This window comes from Pan paniscus, chromosome 12 (genome assembly GCF_029289425.2).
Source record: "Pan paniscus chromosome 12, NHGRI_mPanPan1-v2.0_pri, whole genome shotgun sequence".
Classification (NCBI taxonomy): Eukaryota; Metazoa; Chordata; class Mammalia; order Primates; family Hominidae; genus Pan; species Pan paniscus.
This window is the reverse complement of record NC_073261.2, coordinates 25,013,170-25,028,899: the sequence shown is the minus strand read 5'-3', so window position 1 is coordinate 25,028,899 and position 15,730 is coordinate 25,013,170. Positions and strand designations below refer to the sequence as shown.

The 15,730-nt window shown below is 40.1% G+C and overlaps 1 protein-coding gene across 1 annotated transcript in view; it reads left to right on the top strand.

The window, feature by feature from the left end:
* Positions 1-15,730, top strand: part of SLC9A2 (solute carrier family 9 member A2) — a 90,862-nt gene that overhangs the window by 60,956 nt on the left and 14,176 nt on the right. The window contains exons 4-7 of the mRNA XM_003811672.6: positions 2,655-2,872; positions 3,528-3,730; positions 13,783-13,872; positions 14,414-14,484. Of these exons, the coding sequence (XP_003811720.2) occupies positions 2,655-2,872; positions 3,528-3,730; positions 13,783-13,872; positions 14,414-14,484 (582 nt within the window). The remainder of the gene's footprint in view (positions 1-2,654; positions 2,873-3,527; positions 3,731-13,782; positions 13,873-14,413; positions 14,485-15,730) is intronic.

Here is a 15,730-nt window from a genome sequence, read left to right as displayed (position 1 = left end):
TTGGTTCAGGATACAGTTTAGGGGAGGAGAATGCAACCTGGAAGGGTTGAAAAATGGCCTCAAAGATGTCCCCAAAGATGTCCACATCCTAATCCCTGGAACCTGCTAATATGTTACCTTCTATGGCCAAAGAGACTTTGTGGATGTGATTAGGTGAAAATCCTGAGATGGGGAGATTCCATTAGAATATCTGGGTGGCCTTGATATAATCATAAGAGCCCTTATGAGAGGGAGTAGGAGAGTCAGACTCAGAGAAGATGTGATTAGGGAAGCAGAGGTCAGAGGGATGTGGCATGAGCCAAGGAATGCAGGGGGGCCTCTAGAAACTAGAGAAGGCAGGGGACAGATTCTCCCCTAGAGCCTCCAGAAGGAAAAAGCTTTGTCACCACCTTGATGTTAGCCCACTAATGTGATTTTGGACTTCTGACCTCTGGAAGTGCAAGATGGAAATTTGCATTGTTTGAAGCCACTCAGTTTGTGGTTATTTCTTACAGCAGCCATAGGAGATGGATACAAACAGGCTTGTGCTTGAGAAAGGATAAGCCACAGCTTGGAGGGCAGGGAAGACCTCCTTCCCATCAGAGATCGTAGGGCTCATTGAGAACTTGGAAAGGGTGAGGATTAAGTCTTCCACAGTGCTGGCTTTGTTTTTGTAGAGATGAGGTCTCATTTTGCATAGCTGGACTTAAACTCCTGGGCCCAAGAAATCCTCCTGCCTTGGCCTCCCAAACTGCTGGGATGACAGGTGTGAGCCACCATGCCCGGCCCAGTACTGTCTTTAAATCAGACTGCCCAGATTCATACCCTGGCACCACCATTTATTAGCACTGGAATCTTACATAATTGAACCTCTGTCTGCCTTTGTTCTCCCATTTATAAGCGTAGGAATGATAATAGAACTTGCTCATAAACTTGTTATAAGGTTTAACTGACATAATCCATTCATACCTGGCACAAAGTAAAGGTGCTATGAAGATTGACTGTTTTTATATGAGTCCTCAACTATTCAAAGGCTTTGCCATGTGTTTATAGCTGTTGAATTTTATTAGCACGTTTAATAAGGCCATTCCTTCTTTTGGGAAACCAATAAATTATGCATTCTTCACTTATAGAATTCTAAAAGAAATACCCACTTATTCTGGGGACAGTGACATGGTGGCTCAGTGTGTGGTCCTTAGATTGATGAAGTCTTCATTTTGTTTTAATAAGGGGCACAAAAATAAACATACCTGCCTTTGTTTTCTATGTGAACAACAGATATGTTACTTGCAATGAGACGTGTTCGTGGTGACCTGTTTAGGTTTTAGAGGATGCTTAGGTTTGCATTCTTCTACCTATTCTGATGCTCACAGTAAGAGGATTTCCTTAAGACAGCAGAAGTCTTCTCCGAGTGAGGAGGACCACATGATGGGAGTAGAGGGAGCTAAGCTAGGGTCACTGTACTGGTGGAGTTACGAGAATGCTGGAAACTTTGCAGATCATGACCAGTATTCAGCTTATGGCATGGTTACCACTTAGTGGAAGGCAGGGTGGCTCCCTCTAATCCCATCCTCCTGTTTCATTCTACAGGATCTTCGTAATGAAATTCTTTTGATACTTTATAGTAACCGTGTCTCCTTAGACCGGACCTACCATGAGCTGTCACCAAGCTCATCCTAAATTCTCCTCTGTGGGTGGCATCTGAGTTGATGAGGGGTAGCATCCTAGACAGAGAGGAACCCACGTGTGTAGTAAGGCAAGAAGACAGTAAAGAACAAGTTCAGGTTGGGCAATTCCATACAGCGGAGGCACATGGTGTGTGCCGGGGTGGAGAGAGGGCAGATGTGAAACTGGAATTCTCCACTGAGGGAAGTGTGTGAAGAGCTTCAGGAGTGTGGACTTGACCCTGGAGCCCTTCCTTTTCTCCAGGTGCCATATTCCAGTAGATATCATGAGAGTGGAAATAAAGGACTCTGTGGCCCAAAGTTTTGGAAATACTTGGAAGAATAAGCAAAAGAGTTTCTTTGCTTTAGGAATTCTCAGAACCTGTTAAAACCTTTTGAATTTCCCAGAAGTGGATACAATAGATACATAGATATGAGACTCAGAACTAAGGATAAAAAGAAGTGAGTGGGTCTAAGAGATATTCAGGATGAAGAATCGAAAACAGTTGTTGACCAATTATATGGCAGGGGGCTACTAAGATGTGACAGGGAGAGAAGTCTAATGCAAGCCCATTTTCAAGTTTAGGATTTTATACAGTAGAATCCTTTTAGATAATAGAGGAACAGGGCATATGTGGGAAAATAAATCAGTTTACAGAAAGATAATGAGTTTCAAATTTATTTTGGACTTGTTTTATTTGAGATACAGAAAGGAGAGTTGACGGTGTCGATGTCCGTAGACCTTTAAGCGTGAATCTGGGGTAAGGGAATTGAGGGACCAGAATGCTGGGCAGAGCCGGGTAGTTCAGCCAGGGTTGCTAAAGAAGACCTCTGGAGATTGCAGGATTTCCAAGGTTTACATGCAAATCACATTCACCTATAAAAATCATTCGATGATGTTGTAGTCTTGGGCAGAAGAGTAGATTCATAATTTAGCTCTTAAGTGCTATCTCTTGCATTCTGATTAGGATCATTGTTAGGTTTCAATAGAAGCTGAATCTTCCCTTTCAGAATCACTGCTTGTGCAATGACTATGAATAAGTACGTAGAAGAAAATGTATCTCAGAAATCCTACACGACCATCAAGTACTTCATGAAGATGCTGAGCAGTGTCAGCGAAACCTTGATCTTCATCTTCATGGGTGTGTCTACCGTGGGCAAGAACCACGAGTGGAACTGGGCCTTCGTCTGCTTCACCCTGGCCTTCTGCCTCATGTGGCGAGCCCTGGGTAATGAGTGCTTGTTTGCTAACTGGACATATGTAACACTCACTAATTGAATGGGGCTTTCCTTTTGTCATTCCCTTTCTGCCGTTGTGGCTTCTTTTATGTCTGCTTAATTTCTTCTTCTTTCTTACCTACGTTTTCCTCCTCTTCTTCCTCTTCCTCCTTTACTTTTTTCTCTCCTATATCCTCCTCTTCCTCCTTTTCTTCTCCTTTCTCATTTCCTTCCTCCTCTTCCCTATTATCTTCTTCCTCATCCTCCATCCTCCTGTTTCTCTTTTTCCTCCTCTTCCTTCTCACCTTCCTCTGCCTCTTCCTCTTCCCCTTTCCTTCCTCATCGCCCTCTTCATCTTCTCTGTCTCTTGCTCTTCCCACCCCTTCCTGATATATTCTTTTCTTCTCTGAGTATCTTCATGCCTTTGTTATAAGTCAGATTAGTTTGTCTTGTCTTCTCTGATTTCACATTTTCACCCACAATCCTGAAACAACATCAAAGGCCCAGAACCTGGTATTACTAGCAAGACAGAGAAAAAGGGGAAAGACTTTGGGGCCTATTCTTAAATCCTTTGTCCCCGTCGCAGAAGCACAGAAAATGAGTCTATGTATTTTCATATTTTGGCCTCACCCAGTCTGTTTCCTCTTGGGTTTTCTTTCTTTGCAGGTGTTTTTGTCCTGACTCAGGTCATTAATAGGTTCCGGACCATTCCCCTGACCTTTAAGGACCAGTTCATCATTGCCTATGGAGGACTTCGAGGTGCCATCTGTTTTGCATTAGTGTTTCTCCTTCCTGCTGCTGTGTTTCCTCGGAAAAAATTGTTTATTACGGCTGCCATTGTTGTCATATTCTTTACTGTCTTCATTCTGGTAAGTAGAGTGATCCCTTTACCAGGAGGGTAAAAAATATCGTTCAGAATATTGGATTCTGTTTACAGGATGCAAAGTAGCAAAGGTGTGTTGAAACTTTGGTAGTTAATTACTAGGGAAAATGATATTTCCTGTCTGGGTTCATGTCACTAGATTGTCGAGGGGCCTCAGAGAGTCCAATTTGGTCACTTGACCTACACAGAGAAATTATTATTTAAGGAAACTAAACTAAGCGCTCTAATCTTATGACTGGAAACTTAGGAACTGCACTTGCTAATGCTTATTATTTTTCTGACTTAGTGAATGCACTTGTTAAATGCTAGTTGTGCATATGACCTTCCAACAGCTATTTGACATGAGTTGACTGCCTAGCGGTGACTCCCCTAAATGAGGAATGGATGAAGGCACATTTAATATTGGGAGGCAGAAAATGTGGTGGACCTGTGTCCAGATCCCTACTTTGCAAGTTAATCAATATCTTTAAGTTAAGATGCCAACTCTTAGAAGATTATATTTTGCAGATATTCATTTATCAAATATTTACTGGACTCCTGCTAAGTGCCAGGCAGTGCTCTAGGAGCCAGAACATAAAAAGATCCCTGTCCCTGCTGCAGAGCTTACATTTCAGAGGGGTTGGTAGCACTAAACAAGAAACACAAGTAAATCATAGAGCATGTTAGAAGGTGGAAAATGTTATGCAATAAGGATAGAATAAGGAGTCAAGCATGGTAAGGGTAAAGTCGTGGGGGAAACGTTACAATTCCAACATCAAATGGTCATGAAAGGGAACAGCGAGAAAAATGAGATTTGAGCAAAGACATGCAGGAGGTGGAGGAATTAGCTAAGCCCAAGAACATCCCAGGCAAATGGGCTGAGGGATCAAGTGTGTTCTGAAGGCAGTGTGCTCTTGGCCAGTGTGGCTGGAGTGGCACAGAGTGTGGTGTGGAGTGTAGGAGAATGAGGCGAAGCAGGGTCTGGAGTCCTACATCATGCAGGGCCATGCAGGCCAGTGTATGAAGCTTGGCTCTTCTTCAAGTGAAATGGAAGCCATTAGAGAGTGTCATGCAGATCCCTGATATGTTCTGACTTCCTTTGTAAAAGGATCATACTGGCCACTGTTTTGAGAATAGACTGTTGCAAGGAAAGGGTGAATGTGGGAATCCAGCATGGAAGCCCTGCAGTCATTAGGGAGGACCAGGCTGGTGGAAGTTCAGTTGGTGAGAAGTAGTAAGATCCTAGAATACATTGTGATGGAGCAACCTATGGGATTCCTTGATGGATTAGACATGTTGTGAGGGAAAGAGGCGTCACTCGTGACTCCAGGGGTTTTGGCCTGAGCAGCTAAAAGGATGGACTTGCCCTCAAGTGAGAAGGGGAAGTCTGTGCATGGCAGAGGTGGGGGTGGGGAGACTGTCAGTTCAATGATGGGCATGCTGCATTAGGGGGTGTCCATTAGACCTACAGTGGAGATACGGATGAGGCAGATATTATGAGTCTGGAGCTCAGGAAAGAGGCTCTCTGGCCACTAGCAGAGAATTGGTATTAGAAGCCATGAGCTGGATATGATTGTGAAGGGAGTGAAAATATACATTGAAGAGGCTGCAATAGAGGAGTAAGGATTGAGCCTTGGGGCAGCCCCACCTTAAGACATTGTGGGAAGAAGGGAGCAGCCAAGAAGAACTAAGAATGAGCGATCGGTAAAAAAGGAGGAAGATCAGGAGATGTGCGTGTGTTTTAAAAATTTATTCATATTTATTTAAAAGTTAGTCACAGAATGCTTTCTAGGTACCTGATGCAAATCTCAGCATCTTACATGTTAATTCATTTAACCCTCATAACAATTCCATGGCACATAACTCTAGGAATCATGGTTTATTATCCCTATTTTGTGGAAGAGGAAAGTGGGGCACTGAAACTGAGGCTAAGTAAGTTTACCAAATTTGCACAGATACTAAAATGTAAAGCAGAGTCAAAATCTATTGCTTTTGACCCTGAATAAGGTGTCCAGGAGAGAGCCTGGTGTGTAGCGAGTGCTCAGTATTGTAATGCATCACGATTTTCCCCCTTCCTTCTAGTCATTTCTTCAAAAGACAGTTCATCCTTCATTCATTCATGCCTTCCAACACTGAGGACACTGAGTTCTCTGGAATCCTGAAGAAGACCCTTTCCTGAGTTAAGATGACCACCTTCTGTTACTGTCTTTATTAGCAACACCTTTCTGCTTTCGCACAGTAATATGGGCCAGAAGTGGTGATGACTTGCCCTTGGGAAGTAGTGGCAGAGCTGAGAAAAAGCAGATGCAGCCCTCTTTATTTTGGAAGACTCTTCAATGAGACTTTATGTGAGAAGTGAGCCAAAGCAGGGCAGAGGATCAGTCGAAGGATGACTGCTAACTCTTGTGTTGTGTGGAATGTCAGAGAGCTTGTGAGGACAGGGGAGGCTGGAAGTGGGGAAGTTCATGTGAGGTGGATCACCTGTTCTCAGTGATGTAGGAGCATGGCTTTCCCTGAGTATAAAGAGGACAGGAGGAGGATAGATGGGAGGAGAGAGATGAAGGTGGTTAAAGGCCATGATAGAAAAGGAGAAAGCCTGAAGCAACAAACAGCACAGTTGAGATGTATTAGCCGAATTTGGTATTGTGAACACATCAAGCTAATCCTCCACTGAGGGAGACATCTGGGGATCATTGTTTAGAGCCCGCAGGTGTAGAGATGGCAGTCTTTCCTCTTATTAGGTTAAACGAGAGTCTGGCCAAGTTCACTTGGATATCCACAGAGAAGAGAAATTGCTGCGGTTCCACTTGTGTTGATATCTTCTTTTTCCTTTTCTCTGCTTACCCTTCTGTGTGCACAGATCGGAGACTGCGTGCATATTGCTTGGTTCCATGACTCTGACCACGTCCTCTTCCTCCTATTCTCCTACCTACCACTGGTTCTTAAGATACTCTGAACACACACACGTGCACAAGCGTGCATGCACCCACACACACAAATACACACATACTCCCTTCAGAAAAGATATCTTTTCCAGAATACATCAATAATTAAGGAATTCAGTGAAGGAAGCCTGGAGGGAAATACTTGATGAGATATAAATATAGCAGGAATAACTAATTATAAATCCATGCATAAAATATTGCCTTTCAAGTAAGAATTATGTATTCTTTTTCAGACGATGACTTTTATGTTGATGGACCAATTACTAAACTTTAAATATGTTTTTCTCCCCTTATTTCAATATTTTATATGATAAGCTCTTCCAACCTGGTACTACTGAGTTATAACTATCTTCAAAAATAGGATTTCACATGATGTATGATGCATTATTTGATATCATAGTTTATCATGAGAATTTTCACATTGTTTGAATCGTGTTGCTTCTTAGCAAGCGATGTAGTCCCTTTATGAGGCACACTATCATGTTGTCAGAATATGGTGCTGTTTGGGGAATTTTTTTTTTTTTTTTGAGACAGAGTGTCACTCTGTCACCTAGGCTGGAGTGCAGTGGCACGATCTTGGCTCACTGCAACCTCTGCCTCCTAGGTTCCAGCGATTCTCCTGCCTCAGCCTCCCTGAGTAGCTGGGATTACAGAAATCCACCATCACGCCCAGCTAATTTTTATATTTTTAGTAGAGATGCGGTTTCGCCGTGTTCGCCAGGCTGGTCTTGAATTCCTGGCCTCAAGTAATGCACCCACCTTGGCCTCCCAAAGAGCTGGGATTACAAGCGCGAGCACCACCATGCCCGGCCGTGGAATATTGAATGAGGAAACAATTCTGATTCCTTGGACATTTGAGTTCATTTTTTTCCAATATGATTGGTAATGTTATTTATATCAAATATAAGCTATTTCTCATATATGTAAATTATATTCAAAATTGGGGAGGGTGAAATACAGTTACGTAAAGTGCAGTTTTAGAGTAAGACTATTGTGGGTTGATATTCTAAGCCTGCTTTTTGCAGCCTCTGTGGGCCTCAGTTTACTTAGCTGTAAAATCTAGACAATGCTCCAGGCAGCTCAGGGGAAATATGTGTATAGAGTATGACACCTGACACAGGGTTTTTGCCTCACGAGTTGCCATGTTTAATATACTACATTAAGAAAAATTATAACGAGGCCATGTGCAGTGGCTCATGCCTGTAATTCCAGCACTTTGGGAGGCCAAGGTGGGTGGATCACGAGGTCAGGAGATCAAGACCATTCTGGCCAACATGGTGAAACCCTGTCTCTACTAAAACTACAAAAATTATCTGGGCATGGTGGCACGTGCCTATAATCCCAGCTACTCGGGAGGCTGAGGCAGGAGAATCGCTTGAACCAGGGAGTCAGAGGTTGCACTGAGCCGAGATTTTGCCACTGCACTCCAGCCTGGCGACAGAGCAAGACTCCGTCTCAAAACAAACAAACAAAAAAAGAAAGAAAACTTGTAACGAAAGAAAGAAAAAGGTAAGTTCTTTCAATATACTTTTCTTTGGAAGGAAAAATGATTAGAATACAATAATTATTATGTAGTTAATCCCTATAATAAAAAGGGGCAGATCTCAAGAATTCTGTAAATGTACTAAGTGGTTATCTAGAAGTCCATCAAGTGGGAAAGTTAACCAAAATTCAAGAGATAGCAGCCTCTTTTGCACATTAGTGATGTAACTTAGGTTAAGTCACGGTGCAGAACTGCGAAGCATCTGGGGTTTTATTATACTTGTAAGCTAACAAGTTCGCCTGTTACTATTTCATGAATGCTACAGAAGACTCCTGAGTCAGAGACAAAGGACTTTATTGTCCATGACAAGAGCTGTAGCTACAGCCTTGTGTTGGTTTGTGTCAGTTTTCCACACCTCCTTGTCCCATGGGGGTGACACAAGGGACCCGCGATGGATGTCTGCCCATGTCATGGGCTGTATTGCAGGAGGGGGACACTGAGTTTGGGGATATATTGCTCTCTCAGAAGGGTGACCTTACTTCATTTCTCAAGAGTGCTCATTGCTTGCAACCCTAAGAAATGCTCCAGGTAAAAAAGTCATCAAGGCCTGACATTCTTGGCATCCCCTGCAAGAACATGTTGGGGTGCTTAGGGCCCATGGTGGGGTAGCCTTTCCCAGCAATTACATGAATCTTTGCTGATTTAGCCTCTCCAACTGGAATGATGATGCTCACTATTTTATAGACCTTGTGAAGACCCTCAAATGTGCCTTCATTTGTCAAATAAATGGTCGTATTTTTATATATGTACTGTTTAAAAAGGACACCATCTTTATATTTCATTAACATATGCCATTATTAGGTGGGGTTCCATAGAATTTAGAATACTTTACAACAATCCTACAATAAAACGAGCAAGATGATCAGGCTTTTTAAAGATGGAACAATGTAGGTGAAAAGTTTAGGATATGAGAAGAAGAGCAGTATAAGACAGTTCCATGTGTTTTTGACTGCGCAGCCAGGGGAATGAAGGTGACATTTAATTTGGTGGGGACTACCTGGAGAGTATTAGGTTTGAAGGATGGGACATCATGTGCTCAGTTTTGGATGTGTCCATTTTGGACATATATATTTGCCTATTAGACATCTAAGTGGAGATGTTGGATAGGCAGTTATATATATATATATACACACATATATATGAGTCTGGAATTTGGGGGAGAAGCCAGAGTGGGAGATGTAAATTTGGGATTCCTCAACATACGGTTTTTAACACACATAAGTCTGGAATTATTGAGGGTATAAACATAGAAAGAATACAGAAAAGAAGGCATCTGACAACTGAACCCTGAAACATAGCAATATTTAGAAATCAAGAAAAGGTTGAGGAATCAGCCCAGGAGGCCGGAAAGGGTGAACACTAAAGGAGGGGAAACATCAGAAGGGGTTACACAGGAAGGAGAGAAGAGGCCTCTAGCAGCTGTGACAAATACAGCTGCAAGGTCAGAAAAAGTGTGAGTGGAGAGTGCAGTCTTGGATGTAGTGATGCCGTGATGAGTGGCCTCTGCACAAGAGCACTTTGGGTCAGTGAGGAGAACAAAACCCCAACTGGCTGGATTCGAGAGGGGAGGGGAACAGAGAAATGGGGGGCAGGAGATATGGGCAACTCTCTTAGGTTTCTTAGAGAAAGGAGGTGGTGGCCAGAGGTGGATATCTGTCACAGGATGGCTTTTGTTTCTGATTTTCAAAGATGGGAGCACGTTTGGAGACTGATGGTACAGGAGGGGGGGAAACCCTGATCAGCAAAGAGAAAGCTGGAGTATAGGGGAGAGACGGACAGACATGGAAGGGGAAATCAATGTGCAGCATGGAAAGTGCTAAAAGAGAGACACACAGATGGGGACTGTGAACAGCTACTGCAATGCTTTAATGCTTCTCACTCCACCTATCCCGTTCTAAGATAAACACTGTTCGCACAACTGCATTTATGATCTCTGTGACCAAGTGTGTGATGGGAGAAAGACCTTCCATAAGACAGCATAGCAGCGATAGTGATATTTTTTAATACATGAAAATCGTTTCTATAAGTTTTTCTGGAAATTACCTGCTAAATCAGCAAGGAAATATAAGGCAGTTTCTCTCTCCCACATCCTTTTTATTTTGCAAATATTAATTCCAAAAAACAACACAAAACAAGAACTCATTTTCTTCAAAAAAAAAAGACGAAAAGAATGCTCATGACACTCACATCGCAGTTGTATTATTTTTGTTTGTTTGTTTTCCCCTCTGATATAAATGGGAGCTGGGGGATGCCGGGTGCGAGGAAAGCAGAGATGGAACAAGATGCAAAACCAATCATTCTCCCCGTTCCTCTCCCTGCCCCTGCTGTTACATGATTCTCCCAGGCAGGCCTGACCCTCAGAGGTGGTGTTTAGTATGTATGCCAAAGTGAATGAACTGGTGAAAATTTAACTTGTATTTGCAAATATTTCTATTGGTAGTTTGATGAAAAACTAAGGGTTGTATTTTTTTTATTCTGTATGGATGGTAGCAAGCTCTTTGATTTTTCTAAGCCTTATCGGGTTACTCCCTGGGTGATCTAAATTAGAAATTTTCTAATGTGGTTAAAATAAGGTGCTTTCTTGGTCTTTGTTGTTTCTTTCTCCCTCCCAACCAGACACCCAGGCTCCTAGAATATAACATCCAATGTTGGGGGCTTAATATGGCATACACAGATGTCATATACTCTGCCTGCAAAATAGATGGATTGAAGAAGGAAGGAAAGTAAGAAGGGAGGGAGAAGAAGTAAGGCAGCTTTCATCAAATAATTCTTATTGAGCATGATATGACTATTGCAGGCAATTCAAAGATAAAAAGGGCGACTATTAAAAGGGACTGTATATACAAAAACATATTGCTATAAGCTTTATGATTATAAACATAAATATATTATGCTTTCAAAAACTTGAGTTGATGGGGTGGTAGGCCACACTTGCTTCCTGGAGTTGATGAGTTGTGATTTATTTATGGTAGCGCATTCACTTCTAGATCATCTGTAGGGTGGAAGGAATCAACATATGGACTGGGGTAAGCCCTGTGTCCTATCTTTATGTCCTGTATTTACAAAGACTCGTGACTCACCTATTACTTACTAAATGAACACTGATAGGAAAAGAGCATGTGAAACAGCAGCTTGTGTCTTTAGAACACATTATAGAGTTTTAAAATTTACATTGATTTTGTCAAGTTTTTCTTGAGCTATTATTAAACTACTGGCTTCATGGAATCTGGAACTTAGTGAATTCTCCCATCTCTGCGAACCACATGTTTACACCCGTTTCATTTACATAAGTTAGAAATTACAGAACATGTGTTGATTGGAAAACTGCTATTACCTTTTGTGTTATCTCAAAGTAGCAGACTGAAATACAAATAGAACACACGATGTGTTTTATACCAAATTTGGTCAAAATCAGTTCACACTTCAGAAAGTTAAAATGAAAGTTAAGCTGAAAAATGCCCAGAGCTAGACTGATGGAAAAAAGCCAATCACCTCCTTTAAAAAAATGGGTGTGTGTATGTGTCTCAGTCAGTTTGCATTATCAAAAACATTCTTAAAGTCTGAAAGACATGAGGAGAGATGAGATGAAAGTCAAATGCATGGCAGGGAATATCCCCCTATATAGCTACCCTCTGTCCCTGAAATCCCAACTACCCTTCCTATCCATGTATCCTTCCTGCAGGCCAGGAAGTAGTGGCCATCTGCCCACCAAGCAAGAAACTTGGGAATCTTGACTCTCACCCCCTCCTTACCTGCCCTATTTTGTGCCAGTAATGCATTACTTTAAGTATATTTACTGACAGTTCATTTTCATGTCTGTAAGTTCCCTTTCAGTCTCCTTTTTCTAAAATCTTCTGGTTACATTTACTTTTCCAGGTTGATTTAAAATCAGCCTCTCAAGTTATGTTAAAAGTCTTCAGGAATATGTCACTGGAATTGTATTGTCGATACATGTTAGTTGAGAGAAAACTGTCATTACAATATTGTTATCCTGTCTAGGAATTGTGTTTTTCCTGATATCTCAAAATGTCCTTAATCTTCTTCAGTTAAATTGTATAGTTCTCCTTGTAAAGGTTTTATGCATTTATGATAGGGTTTTATACATATATAGAGATAATGGATAGTATATCTATGCATATTTAGTATCTATAAAGAATACTAGTGTATTATATAACATGTTATTAGATACTAGCATATACTTATTAGATACTAGTATATACTGGTATTTTATATATATATACACACACACTCTTTTTATATGTTTTTTTCATTGCTATTGTGTAGGTGTTTATTCTGTTTCATTTAAAAATTAACATCTGGGATGGATTGGGCATTTTGAATTTGTGTTAGTTACTGTACCAAATTTTCTTGTTATTTTTAAATGTAAAGATGTTATTTCAGGTTTTTTAGGACAAAAACTCAATCATCCAGGAGCAACAGAAACTTTGTCACTTCATTTTCAGTACTTATACATCTAGCTCTTCATCTGTCTATTCTTCTCAGTTGACTGGGACATGCAGAACTGTGCTGAAGAGAGGCAGAGAGCTGAACAGAGACAGACAGAGCATCCTTGTGTTATTTCTGGCTCTAATAGAAATGCTTATAATGTTTCATTTTTAAGTGATATGTTCACTATTGATTTCTGGCATATGTCTTTGTCACATTAAGGAATTTTTCTCCTCCTAGTTTACTGAAGAGCTGATAGTTCTCCACATTCCCGGAGTTCACTCATGAACGTGCCCAGACTGGCCGCAAGCCCCCTCTCACTGCGGTGCTTTGCTGTGCTGTGGTCTCCACTGGGATATGCTTCCAGCATCTCCACCACTGCCCACCAGTGTCTCCTCTGCTCCAAGCTTTCCTTGACCTGCTTCCTGTCATCCCTCTTCTGCTTACTTTGTAACTGTTTTCGGAAGTATCTGACTTTGTATAAGACTGCAAAGTCCTAGAACCCAGGTCCTTAACTATTCACCATTGGGTTCCAAATGCCCAAGACCCTGATATGTGTGCAGTAGAAACTCAGTGAAAATCGTTTTAATAAATGAACAAATGAAGGAGTCATTGATAAGTTTTCTATGGATAATACAACAAGTAGGTGATTCCTCTGAACTGGATAATACTTTATTATTATTACTATTATTATTATTTTGATAGAGAGGGTGTTTCACTATGTTGCCCAGGCTGATCTTGAACTCCTGGCCCTAAGTGATCTGTCCACCTCAGCCTCCCAAAGTGCTGGGATTACAGACATAAGCCACTGCACCTGGCCTACTTTATTATTTTGTGTAATTACTTTCTCTGCTTCTTCCATTTTGTCTTTGTTTTTGTTAGGACATGGTCCTTTTAAAATATGCCAGCTATTTGAAAAGAAAGAAAAATTAACAAAAAGTTACATTTACTGTGTTAAATCTTGGTAGCCAAATATCTTTTGTCGTTACTTATCAAAGCTTAGGAGAAGTTACCCTTGAATATTAAAATGTAGTTTATAAAAAAATTATATTAAAATTTTTATATTAAACAATTTATAAATTGTATAAATATATATGAAATGCTTAAATTGTGTTTCCTGTTCAGGGGATAACTATTCGACCACTGGTGGAGTTTCTTGATGTCAAGAGGTCCAATAAGAAACAACAAGCTGTCAGTGAAGAAATCTATTGTCGGGTAGGTGTTAAGAGAGTGTAATAATTTTAATGATAAAGGAAAAATATTTGAATCAGTCAAACAGCTTGGTACCACGTTGTCCATTTCCTGAAGAAGAAGGGAATGGCAGGGTGAGAGGGAGGAGGGCCTGAAGAAGGTATTTGCTGGGGGAGTATAGAATAGATGTGGCCCCACGGTAACTTCTCCAGGTTAGCTTACTAAACTCCTGCATGAGTAGAGAGACAAGAAGTCCCCTCTTTTTACTTCCTTTAGCCTGGAAATGTTCCCACTGGGAAATTATTACCATATTTCATACTTTTCAAAATTATTAACAAACTGTTATAGGTGAGCAAAATAATCGAAGACTTACCTAATACTGACGTGACAAACACTTCATCAGTTTGTTTGAAAATGAACTGTTTTATTGCTTTTGGTAATAAATAATAAACAAATAAGAAGCAAAAGCCATGAAGGTCTTTGGAGTTTAGAAATGATACAAGTAGAGTGAAAATTATTGATTTCAGGTAAAGACTAATCAATTTGCCTGCTTTTTCCGTTTTAGTTGTTTGATCATGTGAAGACTGGAATTGAAGATGTTTGTGGACATTGGGGTCACAACTTTTGGAGAGACAAGTAAGAAGGTCTTATGCCATTGGGTTATGAAGTGGCCCAGGGTCATTCTGAAAGCAGGACTTACTGATTTGTATTATTTTTTAATTGGAAATCTTTCCTGTGTTGTACTACAGTATGTCCTCTAAGATAAAGTTCAGCTATAACAGAGATGTGGAATAATAGTAGCTTAAACAAGGTAAAAGCTTATTTCCCTCTTCTGTAAATAGCCAGAGATAGGCAATTTAGGTTTAACAGATGAGGTTTACTCCAAGACTCCCCAGGGTCCGAGGACTCTCTGTCTAGTCGATCCACTAAGAGTAGCCTTCATTTCCAAGGTTGCCTCTTGAACCACAATGGCTGCATCAATATTAGCCATTAGAGGCAGCAAGAAGGATGAAAGATGATGAGCAGACAAAGCATATGTGTTATTAATAGCTGCCTTCTAACTGAAACCATCAGAAGCTGCCATATGATTCTTCTGATCATTGGCTTGGACTCAGTCATATGGCCATTCCTGTCTGCAAAGCAGGCTGAGGAATGCAATCTATTTGGCTGAAAACTAGGGCTTCCATTACTATCCATTTTGCCACACATGGTGGGAGACTTTGTCAAATGCAGAGATTCAGACCATCTAAGGATGTAAACAGATGAGCAGAAATAACATATATATATTATATATATATAATATATATAATATATATATAATATATAATATAATATATATAATGTATATATATTATATATAATATATATTATGTATAATATATTATATTATACATTATATATTATACATATATATTATATATTATATAATATATATTATATAATATATGTATTATATATACATATATATTATATATTATATAATATATATTATATAATATATGTATTATATATACATATATATTATATATTATATAATATATATTATATAATATATGTATTATATATACATATATATTATATAATATATATTATATATAATATATATATAAAAGGCTAAAATTATCTGAAAAATTACATACATTTATATAAATGCACATACCTACAGGCACACAGAGTTTACCATTCTGTAAAAGGCTCTGTGTTGGATAAATACAATTCAATACTGGTCTTCAAGGATCTTAAAGTTGAAGTGGAAAAGGTAGACCAGACAGGCAGAATTAGATGTATGCTTTAATATAAACTGAGAAACAGCATTGTGGGTCAAGAAGTTTGGTTCAATTCTGACAGCAGAGCTAGGAGCAGTGGGGTACAGGAGCCAGCC